This window comes from Hyperolius riggenbachi, chromosome 3, assembly GCF_040937935.1.
Source record: "Hyperolius riggenbachi isolate aHypRig1 chromosome 3, aHypRig1.pri, whole genome shotgun sequence".
Lineage (NCBI taxonomy): Eukaryota > Metazoa > Chordata > Amphibia > Anura > Hyperoliidae > Hyperolius > Hyperolius riggenbachi.
The window spans coordinates 255331280-255349365 of NC_090648.1; the positions used below are offsets into that span (position 1 = coordinate 255331280).

The 18086-nt window shown below is 41.4% G+C and overlaps 1 protein-coding gene across 9 annotated transcripts in view; it reads left to right on the forward strand.

Moving 5' to 3' along the window:
* CACNA2D1 (calcium voltage-gated channel auxiliary subunit alpha2delta 1) overlaps positions 1 to 18086 on the forward strand; it is an 846695-nt gene that overhangs the window by 568876 nt on the left and 259733 nt on the right. For all 9 annotated transcript variants that reach the window (XM_068276177.1, XM_068276179.1, XM_068276181.1 and 6 more), the window contains exon 8: positions 6653 to 6722. In XM_068276177.1, coding sequence (XP_068132278.1) covers positions 6653 to 6722 — 70 coding nt within the window. The remainder of the gene's footprint in view (positions 1 to 6652; positions 6723 to 18086) is intronic.

Here is an 18086-nt window from a genome sequence, read left to right on the forward strand (position 1 = left end):
CGCACTGCATGCAGTACTTTCACTTAACATGCAGCATTAGTCACCAACGCAACGTGTGCACTGTGAATGGGGCATTGATTTTTCATTACAGTGAGTTATTCTGCGTTACATGGCTTTTTAACATGCTAATTTAACGTCGCACTGTGAAAGAGGCCTTAACCACTTCAGCATTCGGCGTACGCTTAACTACGCCCCTGAATCCTGAAGTGGATTGCATGGAAACGGCCGCTCGTATGAGCGGCCGTTCCATGTCAGTTCACGGAGGGTGTCTCCGTGAACACCCTGCGAGCCGCCGATCGTGGCTCGCAGGGTAAATGTAAACACACGGGGAAGATCTTCCCCGGTGTTTACATGTATACGGCGCTGCTGCGCAGCAGCGCCGTGGCGGAGATCGGCGATCCCCGGCCTCTGATTGGCCGGGGACCGCTGGCACCTGATAGGCTGAAGCCTATCCCATCAGGCGCAGGACGGAATTCCGTCCTGCGCCGCTCACAGGGGGAGGTAGAGGGAGGGAAGGGGAAGGCGGCCAGGAAGCGCTGCGGAGGGGGGCTTTGAAGAGAGCCCCCCCCGCAAGCGCAAGCAGCCGGCGGCGATCAGACCCCCCCAGCAGGACATCCCCCTAGTGGGGAAAAAAGGGGGGAAGTCTGATCGGCCTGGCTGCTAGCTGATCGGTGCTGCGGGCTGGAGAGCCCACGCAGCACCGATCAGCAAAACCACCCGGTATCCGGAAGTGGTTAAGCATTTTACATTTGAAACGTTACCTAAATTATTATTATTATTTTTTATTTAAAGAGTGCTAACATATTCTGTGGCACTGTACAAAGTAGGAAAACAAACAAGGGTTACATAATGATACAGACAATGATATACATCAAGTATGGACACTGGTACAAAATACAGAACTGCTGATTTCAATAGCAGATGTAATATGATGAAAAAAATGTATAACAGAGTCCAAGCTATTAAATGAATAACATTCCAAGACACAAAAGGGTGAGAGAGCCCTGCCCTTGCGAGCTTACAATCTAAATCTTGGTGAAAAAGTACTATCAAAATTATTTTGAGTATTTGCTTGCTTGCTGTGATTTTATAACAAGATGTGAATATATCACCTAGGAGAAAACTCAAAAGAAAAAGTAAATTGCATATGGGCCATTTTTTTTTTAAATAATGCAAAGATTTTCCTGATTTCTATTGGCCAGATATTGATCCCTGGATTGGATAGTAGAAATGTGATAGTGATATTTACCTGACAGCAATACAGTGTTGCACACACCCTTTGCAAGTAACTACATGGAAGAATGTCCATCTCTGGCAAGCTTTAGTCGGTTTACATAGAGAAATAATCTTTATATATTGTCATGTATGACTGAAAATAGTAATTTTAATTAAGTAGTAATGAATGTCTTCCACCACTTGTGCTGCTTCTTTGGCCTAATAATTATTCACATATTAATTACAATGAAATATGAACAGAATGCTAAAACATGATTTTTTAAATGTATCAAATCTATGCAACATTTGCACAAGTCTAAAGCGAATTGCGGCTAAAGATAGTCCAGTACTAAACAACTTTAAGTAAATCTTGTAAATTATTATTGTCCTTATATTGATGGGTTACCTGCTCCACCATCTTGCCCAAGTGGATATTAGACAAGATTTGAGTAGAAAACCTCTCTAATATTGCTTGTACTGCCTTGGTTAATAGCTCTGTTATGCCTATCTAATGTACCGCGCTTGAACAGTCCTACTGGCATTGATTGCTTAAAATTTTTTTAAAAAAGCATTGCAAGTTCATGATTGATTATTACTTTGATCGAATATTAATAGGAATGCAATAGTTTTTACTTATTTTCAGGAGATTTGTGGCTGGATTGTGTAATGGTTAAGGGCTCAAATCTCAGCTCTGCCTGTTCAGTAAGCCTGCACCTCTTCAGTAGGACTAGGAGACCTTAAAGTGGACCCAAATTAAAAATACAAGATTTCAGAAATAAAATCTATTTTCTAAATTATAATAATAAATAGCAGTCTTTTTTCAGCTGCATGATGACAAATATAAAATATTTTACATTTTTTGGAGAAACCCCTCCCTTCCTTTCATATTGCCAGGACAGAATCCGGCAGACTGGTGGAGTAGGTGGTGTCCAGCAAAGGAGGAATTGCTCATGGCTGCCACCTGTATAACCCTAGTTATACAAAGAGGAGAGTGAAATGCTCATAGGCTTGAAGGAGTGTTTATTTATCTTTGTATGTGTCAGAGTGGTGCAACTAAATATTTTGAATAAAAAAAATGTTTGGTTTGGGTCCGCTTTAAGGCAAGTCTTCCTAACACTTCTACCACTTATAGAGCGCGTCCTAGTGGCTACAGCTCTGGTGCTTTGAGTCTGCCAGGAGAAAAGCGCAATATAAATGTTCTGTGACTGTCTGTCTATTAAAAATGTCTATCTCAACACTACCCTATAGGTTTTCATTTAGGAAATTTTGTGTTTTTAGTTTTAGTTTGAAGTCTCCTAAAATGCCTTTTTATTTAACATTTCTCTTCAGCAATATCAGAATAGCTAAAACGCCACATCCCCATGGCAGAACACTGTATTTAAACCCCCCAAATACCAGGGCAAAAATCCACGACTTTCAAAGTGGATTTTGCTGCTCGGGGTGGCAGACCTTAGCGCTGTACCTCTGCCTCCATTAGCGTCAATTCCCCACTGATCGCCGCCTCTCCCCGCCACTCTCAGTGAATAAGGACTGAGAGGGGAGAGGGGGCGATCAGTGGGGGCCCATCTCAGTGAAAGAAGACTGAGAGGGGCGGGGAGAGGCGGCGATCAGCGGGGATTGACGCGAGTAGAGGCAGAGCTACAGCACAAAGCTCTGCCTCTACAAGGAAGCACTCCCCATATTTTGCCCCGGGGATTTGGGGGTTTAAACACAGCGTTCTGCCGTGGGGATGCAGCGTTTTAGCTATTCTGATATTGCTGAAGAGAAATGTTAAATAAAAAGTGGCACTTTAGGAGGCTTCAGAGTCTCTTTAAATATTTAGTTAAAGGCCATTAACTGTATTCTCTTTTTTTTGTGTCCTGGGAGTAAATATATTCCACATAACTTAGTTAGAAATGTTGTATTCAACTTATTGATGCCTGCAGTGCAAGTATATGCACATCTCAAAGTAGATACATTACTATAAACAAATTCATTATTATATTATGCATTAGTATTTATGCAGTCCATGTACTGTTAACTGACATGGATATTCACACTATTAGGAGTGTGTATCTAGAGGGATTTCAGTTAGAGAGACAGAATATGCATTTGGCTTTAGGGTAAAAAGGTGCATGGCAGTCATTTAAAACATTAATATTACAATAAATCATCCTTAATTATAGTTGTAATTGTTATAATCATTATTCATCAACGGACAGGCAGCACATTATTTTTATCTTAGTATTTAACAGGGGAGAGACCAATTTCTCAATGTAAAGTGAGAATCTTTCAATATCATTTACCCCACCCCTGTGTTTAACTTTCAAACCTTACAAACTGTCTTTCGAATCAGTTGATTAGCAAACTATTGTCTTTTTATTGTATAAACTCTGCCAGTAATTTGTTGCAGCACATTCTTGATTTCTTGGACTAGTAGTCATTTTGTTTGAAGCCGTAAGTTTGGGCGCAATCACAGCCCAGGGATTTTGGGTTCTGCAATAGCTGCCCATGTTAAGTTGCTGAATTACTGGCTACAGCCTGCAATTTGGGTGCTGGGGATGTCCATACAAAATAGTAGAACTCCTGCAGGGATGACGTGGTGGGTGATTTTCATCAGCTATATAGCTGCTCAGTTGGTAGCAGTAGTGCACCAGGCTTTTTAATTACCAAGTTGCTGTGGGGGAGTTGTTTTGTGTGGCTAGAAAGCCACTAAGGGTCGGATTTGTACTCTTTACCGCCCAAGGCCACTTTCACCAGCCACCCCCCTTTGGTATAGGTAGCAAAATGACTGCTCTCACCTCCCTCCAGTATAGGTAGCCAGTTGACCCCTTCTCTCTAGTAAAGGTAGCCTGATGATGCCCCAGTATAGGTAGCCTGATGACTGCTCCCCCCTTTCCCTCCAGTATAGGTAGCCAGATGACTCCCTTAATCCCTCCTTTTCCCACCCCCCTTCAGTATACAGTAGGTAGCCAGCTTGTCTTCACACTGCAGCAGCCATCAATGCGCTCGTCTGAGCTCCCTGCATTGCAGCATTTGCGAGCTTGCAGATTCTGCACCAGTTTAGCCTGCTGCTTTGGTGCCCTGTGGTGCCCTATCCAGCCCTGCAGCCACTCAGGGAATAGACATTACAGAAACACGAATCAGTGCAGTCGGTGCTGCCAGGGGATGATACACCTGTATGCAAAAGTGAGGCAGAATAACAGTCAGTTTCCCTGATGCATAAACGCAATGGGTCATTCAGTCCCATCCTAAACAATTGACACAAACCTCTGAGTGAATGTCAGTAATCACAGTACTTCCAAAGATGTAGCCCTGTAAGGGCGTACTCAGTCCATCTGGCAACTGTGATGTGGCTGAAGGTTAAGTGTGTCTCGCAGGTTCCTACACAACAAGTGTGTGTCTCTCCGTCTGAGCTCTCTTTACTCTCCTCTGTGCAGCGAAACAGGACCAAGCCGGAACCACTTCCTGGCTCTGGGGTCGAAGTGGTATTTCTGCTATTAGGCCTACAGTATAATTTTCATCTAGGATTGTGTGAAAGTATGCCTGTCTGTGTTCATTAATTATATATGTCAAGGATGTTATTGTCATTGTAGTTTGTTGATGTGCTGTTGTGAAAAGTGCTTCAAATCTCAATTTGCAAGATTTCGGGATTGTGCCTCCGTGCGCACACGCAGAGCTCTTCTGGCCACACGCGCCTGTGCATTACCACCCGACTCTGGCAACCTGGGCTGAGCTGCAGCGGAAGCTTTAGGTAATAAGGAGGTGGATGGAGGAGAATGGGGGAACCGATGGGCATGAGGACTGCACCTAATACATTTCTGCTCCCCCCATATTCATTGTATTCTTTGGCTCCGCACACTTTTGGATCACAGACCGTGACTTAAAGGAAATTTGTAGTGTATTTTTTTTCCATTTATTCAAATGCAGCATGCTTTTTGGTACAGTTCTCAGACTACTTTGAAAGGCGAGCACACCTTTGTTTCTCATTGTTACATTTCAGTTAATCTGTAACAACAATGATAATTAGGGATGGGACGAATCCACAATTTCTTCGAATCCGGATCCGAATCTAAAAAGGTTCTCGAATATCTTGAACCTTTCGAATCCCGAATCTAACGAATCCTGCACATAAGAATTGTGCGATCCATGATATAGTTGCCCGCAGTATAGGTACCCAGGCATAGGTAGCAAGGTAAAGGTGCCTTCAGTATAGCTAGCTAGGTATGGGTGCCTTCAATATGGGTAGCTTTCAGTACAGGTAGCAAGGTATAGGGGCCTTCAGTATAGGTAGCAAGGTATAGGGGCCTTCAGTATAGGTAGCAAGGTATAGGGGCCCTAAGTATAGGTAACAGGGTATATGGGCCTTCAGTAAAGGTAGCAGGGTATATGGGCCTTCAGTATTGGTAGTTAACTAGGTATAGGGGCCTTCAGTATAGGTAGGTAGAGGGACCTTCAGTATAGGTAGCAGGGTATAGGGCCTTAAGTATAGGTAGGTATGTAGGTAGGTATAGGGGCCTTTAGGTAGGTAGGTATAGGGGCCTTTAGGTAGGTAGGTGTAGGGGCATTTAGGTAGGTAGGTGTAGGGGCCTTTAGGTAGGTAGGTAGGTAGGGAGGCCTGTAGGTAGGTAGATGGATGGGTAGGTATAGGGGCCTGTAGGTAGGTAGGTATAGGGGCCTTTAGGTAGGTAGGTAGGTATAGGGGCCTTTAGGTAGGTAGGTAGGTAGGTAGGTATAGGGGCCTGTAGGTGGGTAGGTAGGTATAGGGGCCTGTAGGTGGGTAGGTAGGTATAGGGGCTTGTAGGTAGGTAGATGGGTAGGTAGGTATACGGGCCTTTAGGTAGGTAGGTATAGGGGCCTGTAGGTAGGTATAGGCGCCTTCCCCATGCCTCCTCCGCTCACCGCCAACCCCCCTCCCCGGCCTCCTCCGTTCCCCCCCCCGTGCCTCCTCCGCTCACCACCAACCCCCCCGCGGCCCCCTCTGTCCCACGTGCCTCCTCCGCTCACCCCTGCATGAGTATCTACTCACCTTTCCGTGGAGCGCAGAGCAGCAGACCTCTTCGATACTTCCCTGTTCCCTCTAGTGGCCGGACCGGCTCTTACTGATGACGTCATTGTAAGAGCCGGTCACTAGGGGGAACCAGGAATCAGCGAGAGGTCTGCCGCTCTGCGCTCCGCTCAGGTGAGTTGATGCTGGGGGTCGGAGGAGGTCGGGGGAGGACGAGTGCGAGCGGGGCGGGGAGCGGCGATGCAGCGTCGGGATTCGGCAGATTCGTGTAGTGAAAAATGGCGTCGGGATTCGAATCCACGAATCTCGAATATTTCCCAATATTCGAGGGATTCGTGGATTCGCCGGATTCGTCGTCCCACCCCTAATAATAATGATAATGATGACCTAAAACGTTCTGTGTCCATGATGATGATAATAATGATACAAATAATGTTTTTATTTGTCTAGCTTCTCCATGGGTGGATAAAAGCAGGACCCAAAATAGAATTGACCTCTATGATGTAAGAAGAAGACCTTGGTGAGTTTCTTAAACATATACACAATTGCATATTACACAATTATTAAATCAAACAGAATTAGTTGTGTGAGAATGAATGAACCTGAATAAGGAAAACAAATGTGGTGTACAAGTCAGTTCAGTGTAAACTCCTTAGACTATGAGCGTTCCTAGCCGTTTTTAGAGAACGCACACGGGCGGAGTTTCCGCATAGAAGCGGCTAGTAATGTTTTTCAATGGGCTGGTTCACATGTATGCGTATGAGATGCATACGTTTCTCATCCGCATTGTTGCATGCAGTTCTGTGCGGTATGCACAGAAACGTACACAATGGTAGTCTATGGACGCGTATCAAAAACGCATAGTATTGCGTTTTTTGCGTATGTTTCCCTCTGCGTTTCCCATAATTCTTTGCTGTTCCTTGTGTGAAAAACGCAATAGAAAACGCCTTCGAACACAAGAAAAATGCATGCATTTTTCAATTTGCGTTTTCTTTGTATCTCTATGCGTTCTGCAAACGCGCATAGTCTGAACAGGGCCTAACACAGTGGCAAGACAAAGTACACAGGTTGGTCCAACTGCATCAACAAGGTCACTAACAGACAGAATAGTCAAGGTAACACAAAATGTTTTGAAAATGTGTCATCCAGTCTCTTCTATCAAAGCATAAACATTGGGGACCTGAAAAAACAGTAGTCGGCTAAGGAAATTTAGGGTCGTAGATAACGAGCACATCATGTAATGTTGATGTCCAGGGGTTCATCAGCTCAGGCCTGGAAGAAACTAGTGGTTTTCTTGTTAGATGTTCAGGTAAGAAAGCATTGCCTTCATAGGTGTAGGTTGTTTTGCTTTCACCCTTCTGTCCATTTGATACTAGAATGCTGAATGCTGAGGATTAAGCTTTTCTGGCTATTCCATGATTTTAAGATTAGTCTTGTCCTTTTTGTCTAAGGTATTTCTGTTCTTTTTGCTCTTTTTTTTAATGTTTGACACTTTCTCTGATCATGTTTGGTACACTAGCAAGACCTATGATAACTCTTGGTGTCTTTTTTAAAAGATACCCGAGATGACATGTGACATGATGAGATAGACATGTGTATGTATAGTGCCAAGCACACTAATAACTATGGAGAATATGTTTGGGGAGGCGCCCAATTTTTTTTAAAAAAAAGGTCCTTTACCTCCAATGGAGACTCACGTGGGTGGGAAAAAGGAGTCTTTATTAAAAAAATAGTGTTACTATAGACAATGCATTTCATGGGGCTCAGCCCGCTTCCTCAGGTCAATATAGATAACCTTATCTATGAGCCATGTGGAGCGAGGGCGGCTTAGTAAAGCCTAATAACACTAACTATGCTGTGTTTTTTTTTATTTCTTTGCCTAAAAACATCAAAATCTACATCTAAATCACAGTTTCTGCCGGGTCAGGACTGGGTCAGACTATAGTGTAACTCTCACTGACAAGGAATTACAAGCATAAAACATTTTCCTAGCAGAAAATGGCTTCTGAAAGCAGGAAAGAGATAAAGGGGTCAATAGTTCATAGATTTTAGCTGTGGCATAAATCAATGAATGTGTAATTGAGCCGAGACAATAGAACAGTAAAAACTTTAAAATAGATTTAAATATAAAATAAAACTGTGGGATATCTAAAAACATTATTTTTAGGAGAAGGAGGATAGATACAATTGTTTATCTCATTAGTTTATTTTCACCTCACATGTCCTTTAAGGACAAACAAGAATTTTTTTTTACTGTAGTTATTATACATTTCATACTAAAGAAAATAATCATCGTCATCATAATTTTTAAATCAACATATGGGTTAATTATGTTTTATTATTTAATACGTAGAAGCAAAGGGGACCAGCACCTAATGGGGAGAAGACACGTGCTAAGCAGAATAGATCCAGTGATCCTCGGGGTCAGCAGTATTTAAAGGAGTAGTCTGCAGCACCACATCTTGTATTAAAGCTCTTTTATTGGTATCAAGGTTAAAAATGTGCAGCGAGAGAGCGCCTATGCAGCTTGAAAAAGGACAAATATGTCCGAAACAGTGCTTGTCGCTGCACATGGTTACTTTTTAACCTTGATACCAATAAAAAAAGCTTTTATACAAGACCTGGTGTTGTGGACTACTCATTATTTAATATAAAATAATTCATAACTGCTGATGATTTATGTTATCTTTATGTTGTTGTTTTTTTTGTTGTTTTTTTTTGTTAATGTTTTAAGCAAATAGTGGTTGCCTGTACTGTCTCCTCTTCTTGTTGCAATGTGCTAATATGAGAACAATCCTGCAACAGTGTCTATAATATCCCTAACCATGTGATCATGCCAATCATGCGACATGGAGAATGCCGACTAGTAGCTTTCTGTACAGCTATGGAACCCACTGAAAGCGTGACAGCAAATTCTAAAGTCTTCTCACAGAAGCCAGTAGCTAGACAAGATTGAGTGCCATATACAGTGTTTTGGCTGACAGTTGGGCATTTTCCTTGTAATTCACTCAGTCCCTGATTGGTACTGATAGCAATATTGTGGTCATAATGATAAAGAGACTATAGTACTAATATTCCGGTGTATAAGACGACTGGGCGTATAAGACGACCTCCCAACTTTTCCAGTTAAAATATAGAGCTTGAGATATACTGGCCGTATAAGACTACCCCTCTTCCAACGCATACCAAATAAAAATAAAAATTAAAAAATCATGTACTGGTGCTGTGTATGAACAGATACTGGTGCTGTACTGTATGTGTTACCCAGTATATAACAGTATATAGTCAATTGACTTGTTGCATTGGTCAACTCTCCTTAAGTAGACTGGCCAGCTCTCCTTGTCTACCTGTTTATCAGAGCGGTAAGGAAGAATAGATTGCGCTCCCTCAGCAGGGAGATCTGAGAGACAGTAACAGGATAGGGCGTATCACCCCGCATCAATGACACCCGGCGTATAAGACGACCCCCAACTTTTCAGAATATTTTCAAGGGTTAAAAAGTAGTCTTATACACAGGAATATACAGTAGTTCTATTCTAATACTGCATTAATGCATACAGAGGGTTTAATAACCAACAAAAAGTTGGGATACATGTTGGTATTGTTTTCAGAAATATGTTAAGGACCCATGTTTAAATGATGCATTTTTAATACAAATACACATAAAAATACAGATAAAATATACATTTGTCACAGAGGAAAACACACTATAAATTACACTTTTTTCATTGTTGCTGTCACTTACTTGCACAAAGATGTCAGCGAACCTACCTGCTCACTTGCACGCTATTTTGGCAGTTATACTGAGAAACTGCTGCTAAGTGCTTTTGAAATATTTTTTTCATATTTTTACTACCTACTGTAAGTGTCAGCAACATGGGGGAAAAAAAAATACTTAAAACATTTTATTATGGAATATATGCATATTTGTATACATGTGTATACATGTACTTTAAATTTTACAATTTCTGGACCTTTTGTTTAATGCTGAAAGAGATTTTTTCATTTTTGGTATACTAATGCAGTGTATCCAAACCTTTGGGCGTTTTCTACTTAACTTTGTACCACATTGTTATTTAATGGGCTTGCTTACGTTTTAATGGAAACTGGAGAGACGGGGGTTTTAAACTTTTGACTGGGTGTGTACCTGTGTGTCTGTGTATTTGAGCTAGGACAAAAGATGTCTCATCTGCTTCCCTGCCTCATCATGTTCCATTGTGGAAAAACATTAAACAAGGTTACTGAGAAAATACAGTGTATTGAAATGAGGGGATTTAAAGTGGGCTACTAGATCTATTATATATGTGCAGTTTCTAGTGCAATACCCACAGCATTTGCTCTATCATTTAATTGAAAACTGTTTTCCTATTGAATAGTCTTTGCTAAGAGTGGCATAATAATGGACAATAATTCAATGCAGGCTTTGTTCTGATAGTCAGATGGACGTGTACTTGTCCTTTTGTGTTTTGTTTTGCATGTATGTTTTTTTTTGTTTGTTTGTTTTTTGTAATTTTCATTAACATTTGTAAACTTTTTTTTGGTTTGTTTTTCTTGATTGGAATCCTCAAACGTTTATCATGGTTAATAAATAATTTTATGGTTACAAAAACAGGACATTTTCACTATAAACAAGTATTGATTGTAATTTGAATATACACAAACGGATGTAAGAACATTGCAGTAAAGGGAGCCAAGAGGTTTGGAACTCAATGCTGAGAGGTTTGGGTGCTCACTTGCCCAAACTTATCACTTGATTTGGGTGCCTGATAACTATGTTCCTTTCAGACATTGGATTATTGATTTCATGGTGGTGCTCAAAGTGGATAATGCTGAAGCCGAAGCAGACAATGGAGGGCAATTACTAGTTATGCTAGGTACACGTTACATTTTTTTTTGTTCAATCGATGCGTTCGATTGATTCCGTCATGTCCGATATTTCTCTTGATCGTTTTATCACTTGATTTCTCATAGAAGTGAATGGAAAAAGGTGAGAAAAAGGAGCAGAAGATAAGTGAATCGAGTGGGAAATCGAGTGGGAAAAACGATTGTGGAGAATCGAGCGGGAAAAACATTTTGTGTGTACCTAGCATTAGGGTTATCTGTTCCAAATAGACAAGAGTGGTCCTGCACTACCAGCAGTGTTTATTTTATTTTGCAAACTGCATCAGTTTACACGTACATTGTTAAGTCTCTTATCAGGTAGTTCTGAAAGGGATCATTGCCAATGAGACAGTGGAGTGCCAAGTGATGGAACCTGATGTCTGTTTCGTGCTGTAAAGTGTGTCCTCCTTCCTCACAGCCTCAGAGGAAGAGCTTTATGGTGCTAAAGGGCCATCAGGCTCCATCGCCTGACACCCATTGCCTCACTGGCACCAATCCCCCTCATAACTACCTGGTAAGAGACTTTACAATGAATATGTTAACTGATGCAGTTTGCATAATAAAACCACACAAAACAGCTGGCAGACCACTCTTGTCTAATAGGAACAGCTTTGCTTCACACACATCCAGCTCACAGCACACCAACAACTGCATGATATCATATGACCATATAAAATCTTCACCAATCTGCAGTGCTTTCTCCAGGAACTCTCTCCTTTTCATACCCAGTTACAGGGACGCCAGAAAGGGATCTTAGTGTTTAAAAAGACTTAGGGTCCCAATGAGGCTTCCCCCATCCTTGTAGCTGCAAGCAGTCCAGTGCTGTCTCCCCCGAAGCGTCCCAGAATCCTCCCCTGACAAGCACTGATTTATATACCTTCCCTGGCTCCAGCGGGTGCGCTGTTGTGCCTCTCAAAAGGTGAAGTGAGGAGCACCTTGGAACGATCGGGTGTGCCACAACCCCGTCCCAGTGTCTCTTGGGACCACTGTAATCCAAGATATAGAAGGGTCGGCACCACCTAGTTGTAATTATAGCTCTTTATTCAGCAGTAACAGACGCTGTTTCGGGCTAAACAGCCCTTTATCAAACAACTCAATCAAGTGTACAAAACCACCACCTTATATACACACCCACTAAGTGGGTGGCAACACGGGCGGACCTGATCGGGTACATTAGATAAGAAAACACACAATAAAAACTCCCCAGTATCTCTAGAGGAGCGTGGAAGTAAGGAAGTAACTCCCCCGTGCGCTGTCGTCCCAACCGGCCAATAAGGGCAGCAAAAAGCCACCGGCCAATCACAAGAGACATGCAGCGCCGTCCTCCCTGATGTCTACACGCCCAGGGCAAGCCTGTATTAAATGCCACAGTATATTAATATCAGTAGAATGTCAGTAAAATAACAAGTCTTGTTTAGGGAAATAATTTACCTTACCTCCTCTCTCACTCCACTAGTCTTCTTTTTTTGTGGAGGTATTTGGTATAGGTATAAACGAATGGTGTCTTGATTCATCACCTTGGTTTTCAAAGGGAACCTGGTGTGAGAGGGATATGGAGGCAGAACATTTATTTACTTTTAAACAATGCACATTTTCTGGCAGTGCTGCTGATCTTCTGCCTCTATTACCTTTTATAGACCCTGAGGGCTTCCAGATAACTGATACAGTTTGAAAGGAAATAAATATGGCTCTCCATTCAGGTTCCCTTTAAGGATATTAATTAGGGTTAGGTGAGGAATGGAGAAGATGTACCACAGTGCTGATAAAACTGTGTCACACACCATAAATAGCATAATATCTGTCCATTAGTTGCTTAGCCTGTGTTATAAATTCATGAGAGCGTGCTGTCCAGTAATGTTCTGTAAACCTTTACACCCTTTCATAAAATGCCTTTTAACAAAATATGTGCGAAATCCCAGTAATCAAGTGCTAAATACACCCAAAGTGAAACCATGATTACTATAAATGTTCTACTTATTATTTTTTGTTTCCAGGCAGTAAGAACATATTTTATTTTTTTAAATAAAAAATCCATGTTTTTCTATTATTTTGCTGGATCTCATTGACCCAAACAAAAATCTTTTAGCAGTCTTAATGGATTTTCAGTGGGGCACTAATAGTTTGCACCGATGCAAATTGAATGCTAATGGGCATCAAATGGCTGATAAAATGCAACAAAAAGGATGTACCTGGAAGGAAATAGGAAGATATCTGGGAATTTATTCAATAAGTCAACACCAATATCTACCTCCAATTCCTTTTATTAATTAATAAAACGCTAAAGAATACAAAAGAAGAAAAATTAAAGTTAAACACACTTTGATGCACTTAATTAATGCACCATCCTGAGCTGAGTAATATATCCTTACACTTGGATAGAACAGGTGAAAGGCACAGGAGTACAAAAAGAGGACACAGGGATAAATAGAGGACACAAAGGGGCACGGAGGAGGACATAAGGGGGCCATAGAGAACATAGGACACAAAGGGGCACAGAGTTGGACACAAGGGGGACATAGGAGGACACAGGGAGACACAAGAGGCAGAAGGGGGACATAATAAATGGGCGGTGAACATGCACAAGATGCCCTTGCACCTTGGACACACCAGGTTTAGTATATTTTTTTTTCATGATTTTTGTCCTCTAAACATAGGTGTGGCTTATGGTCAGGAACGTCTTGTAGTCTGAAAAATATGGAATCTAAATCAAGTGAAAATAACAGTGAGGGGATAAGATATTCATTTCTCAAAATCATATTTTGTTTGGCTGGTAGCTGGTTAATGGCTTTTTATTATTAAAATCATTGAATATATATTACTACTGTTACAGGGCTACTATTGCTACTATTGCTAGCACCTTCTGAAAGGGTACTTTGACTGTGAGTTAAAGTAGTGGAGTTGGAAAGGTTTTTTTTATCACAGAGACTACTGTACTGTACCAGGGCACAACAACAACCATACTGGGAAAATGAAAATGCAGCACTGTGCAGTCTCTCTGTGGAGAAGATGGTGAGCTCCATATGGAAGAGAGACCACAGGAGCAGCCCACCAAAGGTGACTAATGCCGCTCACCCGAACCCTCACCCACAATGTCACACTACTACTAACCTCCCTAATTGTTTACAAATAATTACAGGTTTTCAGTTCAGTTTAATCTGCCTCTCACCAGAATCAAAATATCCCTTTACCTACCTGTCACTAAAGTCATTCTATTGCCAGAACCTACTTATCCCTGAAGTTGATGTACCAACTGAATTATTTATATTATTTATATTAACTGTCTCAGTATAATTCCGACTATCATTAGAACCTAACTATCTCTAATACATAAGGATGATCAATGAGATGCATATGTTTCCAAAAAGTATGCAAATGTTTATGCAAATATATGCAGTTTTAAAACTGACCAATCAATTTAAACCCAGGTTTGAATTGATTGGTCCGTTTTCAACCTGCATATATTTGCATAAACATTTGCATCAACTCGGAACACTTTGCATAGCTGTTATTATCCCTACTAATACACTTCTCACTTTATCCACTTATCACTATAATCTGATTATTGCTAGAACCGATTAATCACCAGAATTGACCTATCACTAGACTCTACGGTACCTATCACCAAATCCCAAAAGATACTTAGTGAGAGCATTTTTGAGTGTGGTATTATTTCCATTTAAAACGTGCCAGATGCCTGGCTGTTTTGCTTATCTTTTGACTCTGTGTTACCTATCGCTTCATGCCACTGGAGTCAAACTTGACCTGCAGTCAGTAGAATCTACCTGCTGTCACTACATTCTGGCCAATTTGTTTTCACGGTGCACAAAAAAGGACACGTATTAGTTTCAACCTTTTAGTTTATAAAATGACAATGTATTAAGCAATGTTATATGATAATAAAGTAGCAGAATCAGAATCAGAATGACTTTATTCGCCAAGTGCGACAGGCGCCGCACCCGGAATTATTTGTGGACACAAGGCATATTGGCAAGTGACAAACAGTGCGAGTACACTACACATAGTACAATTTATAAATTTATAAGACAGAGTAAATGACACATAGAGCGGTTGTCCCATATTATGCAAAGATGAACATGTCGGCCTATGGGCGCGCGTTCGTACTCTAGTGCCCCGAGGTGATGAGGGGGCTTAGGAGATGGCATTGGGGAGAGGGTCTGAGTTAAGCAGAGTGATCGCTTGCAGGAAGAATGTGTTCCTACGCCTGGTGGTTTTGGTGTAGAGGGACCTATAGCGGCGTCCCGAGCGGAGGGGACTGAAGAAGTGATTGCCAGGGTGGGAGGGGTCGAGTATGATTCTATTTGCTCTGGACCTCATTCTGGATGTGTGTAGAAGGTCCAAGGGTGGCAGGGGCGACCCAATGATCTTCTCAGCCACATTGATGACTCTCTGGAGTTTGAGCTTGTCTTTTGCATTTGCCCCCGAGTACCAGACAATGATGGAGGAGCAAAGGACAGATTCAATGGTCGTTGTATAAAAACTGGTCAGTAGCTCCCTGGGCATTCCAAACTTCCTCAGTTGCCTCAGTTAGAACAGTCTCTGCTGGGCCTTTTTTTGGGTTGTAGAGGTATTTCCGTCCCATCTCAAGTTCTCCGTGATGGTGGTGCCTAGGAGCCGTGCGCTATGTACCCTGGTGACTTCGGTACCGTCAATGATGACCAGGCTGGGTGGTGGGGCGTTCCTTCTGAAGTCCACTATCAGTTCCACCGTTTTTGCTGTGTTTAGTACAAGTTTAGTACAAGTAGCAGAAGTGCATTGCAAATATGAGATAACCCATCATAAAAATGTGATACAGGCATTAAGTAGTTTTTGGAGTGCTGCAATAACGCCACCACTGAACTGATTAATTTATTTCATTTTTACATCTAATACGGTTTGTAAAAAAAAAAAAAATAAGTAAGACCTAGTGAGTTTTGAAAGAGCAAATTACATTTACAGCAATAAATTGAGTGTAAACATTGAAAAATATTTCTCATTGTGCTTAGGTATATTTTTAAAGCAAGGCCATGTGTTTAAACCTGAATAATAATGGACAATGTGTTTCTATAATAAGATTTATCTATTATGGAGCTGTTCTCGTTTATTTTGAGCCATATCCTTGAAATTATTTTGAAACATGTTGTATTATGATATTGAAAATAGATGAGGATGGTTGGAAGGGGAGGGTAAGGACATGATGTTCGCTCCTTTTGTATTTGTGAAATACCGGGGCCACTTTAGCCTTAATATAGCAGGAGGCCATTGAACCTCTGAAACAAAAGACTTTCAGTGTATTGGTAAAAAACGTCCTTCTGCATTTTATTGTTTTCACATGAGTGTCTCATGGTATGTTTTACTGTTATGTGCACAATGCATTCAATTAGACCAAGGATACCATGAGTGGGCATATCTGCAAAATGCAGTAAAAACATTTATGAAAGGGAACAATGCAGCATAGCTCTGTACTGAATACCAGCTATGTCTGTTTGTCATGTTGTAAACATTGAAACTGTAGAAAAAAGGGGGATTCACCGCTCACCAATCTTCCAGTTTGTACCAGGAGCAGGACCATGGAACGCCACACAACGCCATCAGTAACAGGGAATGGAGAGATCCGCTCAACCTATGCATTAAAAGTCCAATCTTTATTGACCATTAAGTATGCAGTGCATGGCACAAATAGCTCACACGTATCGGAGCCTCACAATCGCTCCTTAGTCATAGCTAAACATTGAAAGCCTGTTGTAAACAGCAAATTTAAAAATGCTGTCCATTCAATTGTACAGATGCTGCCACGATTGTTTACCTTCATTCATGCAGACGCCGCGATTGATACCATCATTTCCTGTCATCTCATTTCATCACAGATGCAGTTTTTAAGATCGGCTAACAACCGGGCTTCAATACCCTCCTGCGGCAATCAAAATTCAACACATTTGCCAAATGTCACTGAAGGTTGCCCAATGCTTTGCTTATCGCAAGCTGAAAAGCATTTGACTGAGAATCTGGGTGGCTGCCGGTTTGTCTGTCTGAACCAGTCATTTCTGAGCCAAAACTTTTTGCAGATGGAATTTAAGATAGAATGGGAAGCATTAGACACAGCAGTTTTCCTACTGCTGTGTCTTCATTGAGCTAATTTCCTTTCATAACTGTTCTGAGTGGCCCTATTATTTAATATTATTATTATTTAGTATTTGTATAGCGCCGTCATCTTCCGCAGCGCTGTACAGAGTATATTATCTTGTTTCTTAACTGTCCCTCTGAGGGGCTCACAATCTAATCCCTACCATAGTCAAAAGTCTATGTATGTATTGTGTAGTGTATGTATCGTAGTCTAGGGCCAATTTAGGGGGAAGCCAATTAACTTATCTGTATGTTTTTGGGATGTGAGAGAAGACCGGAGCACCCGGAGGAAACCCACACAGACACGGGGAGAACATACAAACTCCTTGTAGTTGTTGACCTGGCTGGGATTTGAACCGGGGACCCAGCCTTGTAAGGCGAGAGCGCTAACCACTACGCCACCATGCTGCCCTATTATTTAAATAAGTACATCAACACATGCACAAATCTTAACCTCGCTATTGTTGCAATACCAAGACACAGTGATACATACACTTCTTTAGTAGTGTGGCAACTGTCAAGCTCCATTTGATCAAATTTCTCTTTGGTTACTGAGGAAATGAAAGAGAGGAAATGTACAGAGCCAGGATCCAGCAATAATACAAATCATACAAAGGTCCTAACACTCCTCAAGTTAACCAAAAATTATATTAAAAACTGGACCACACAAAGAAATCTGTAGCAGGTGGCTTTTGCTTGTTTCATTGTGGGGCCATTATTAGAATAGTCTGAATAAATCTTCAAATAGGTGGCACATGCTAAAATAACATCTACTTGATCTGAAAGGAAACGTGACTTATCCCACCAGATCCCCCTCCAAATGTTTCATGACCCATTTGTGATATTGATGTGCCCATTGTAGATACTTTTCAAGATAATAAGG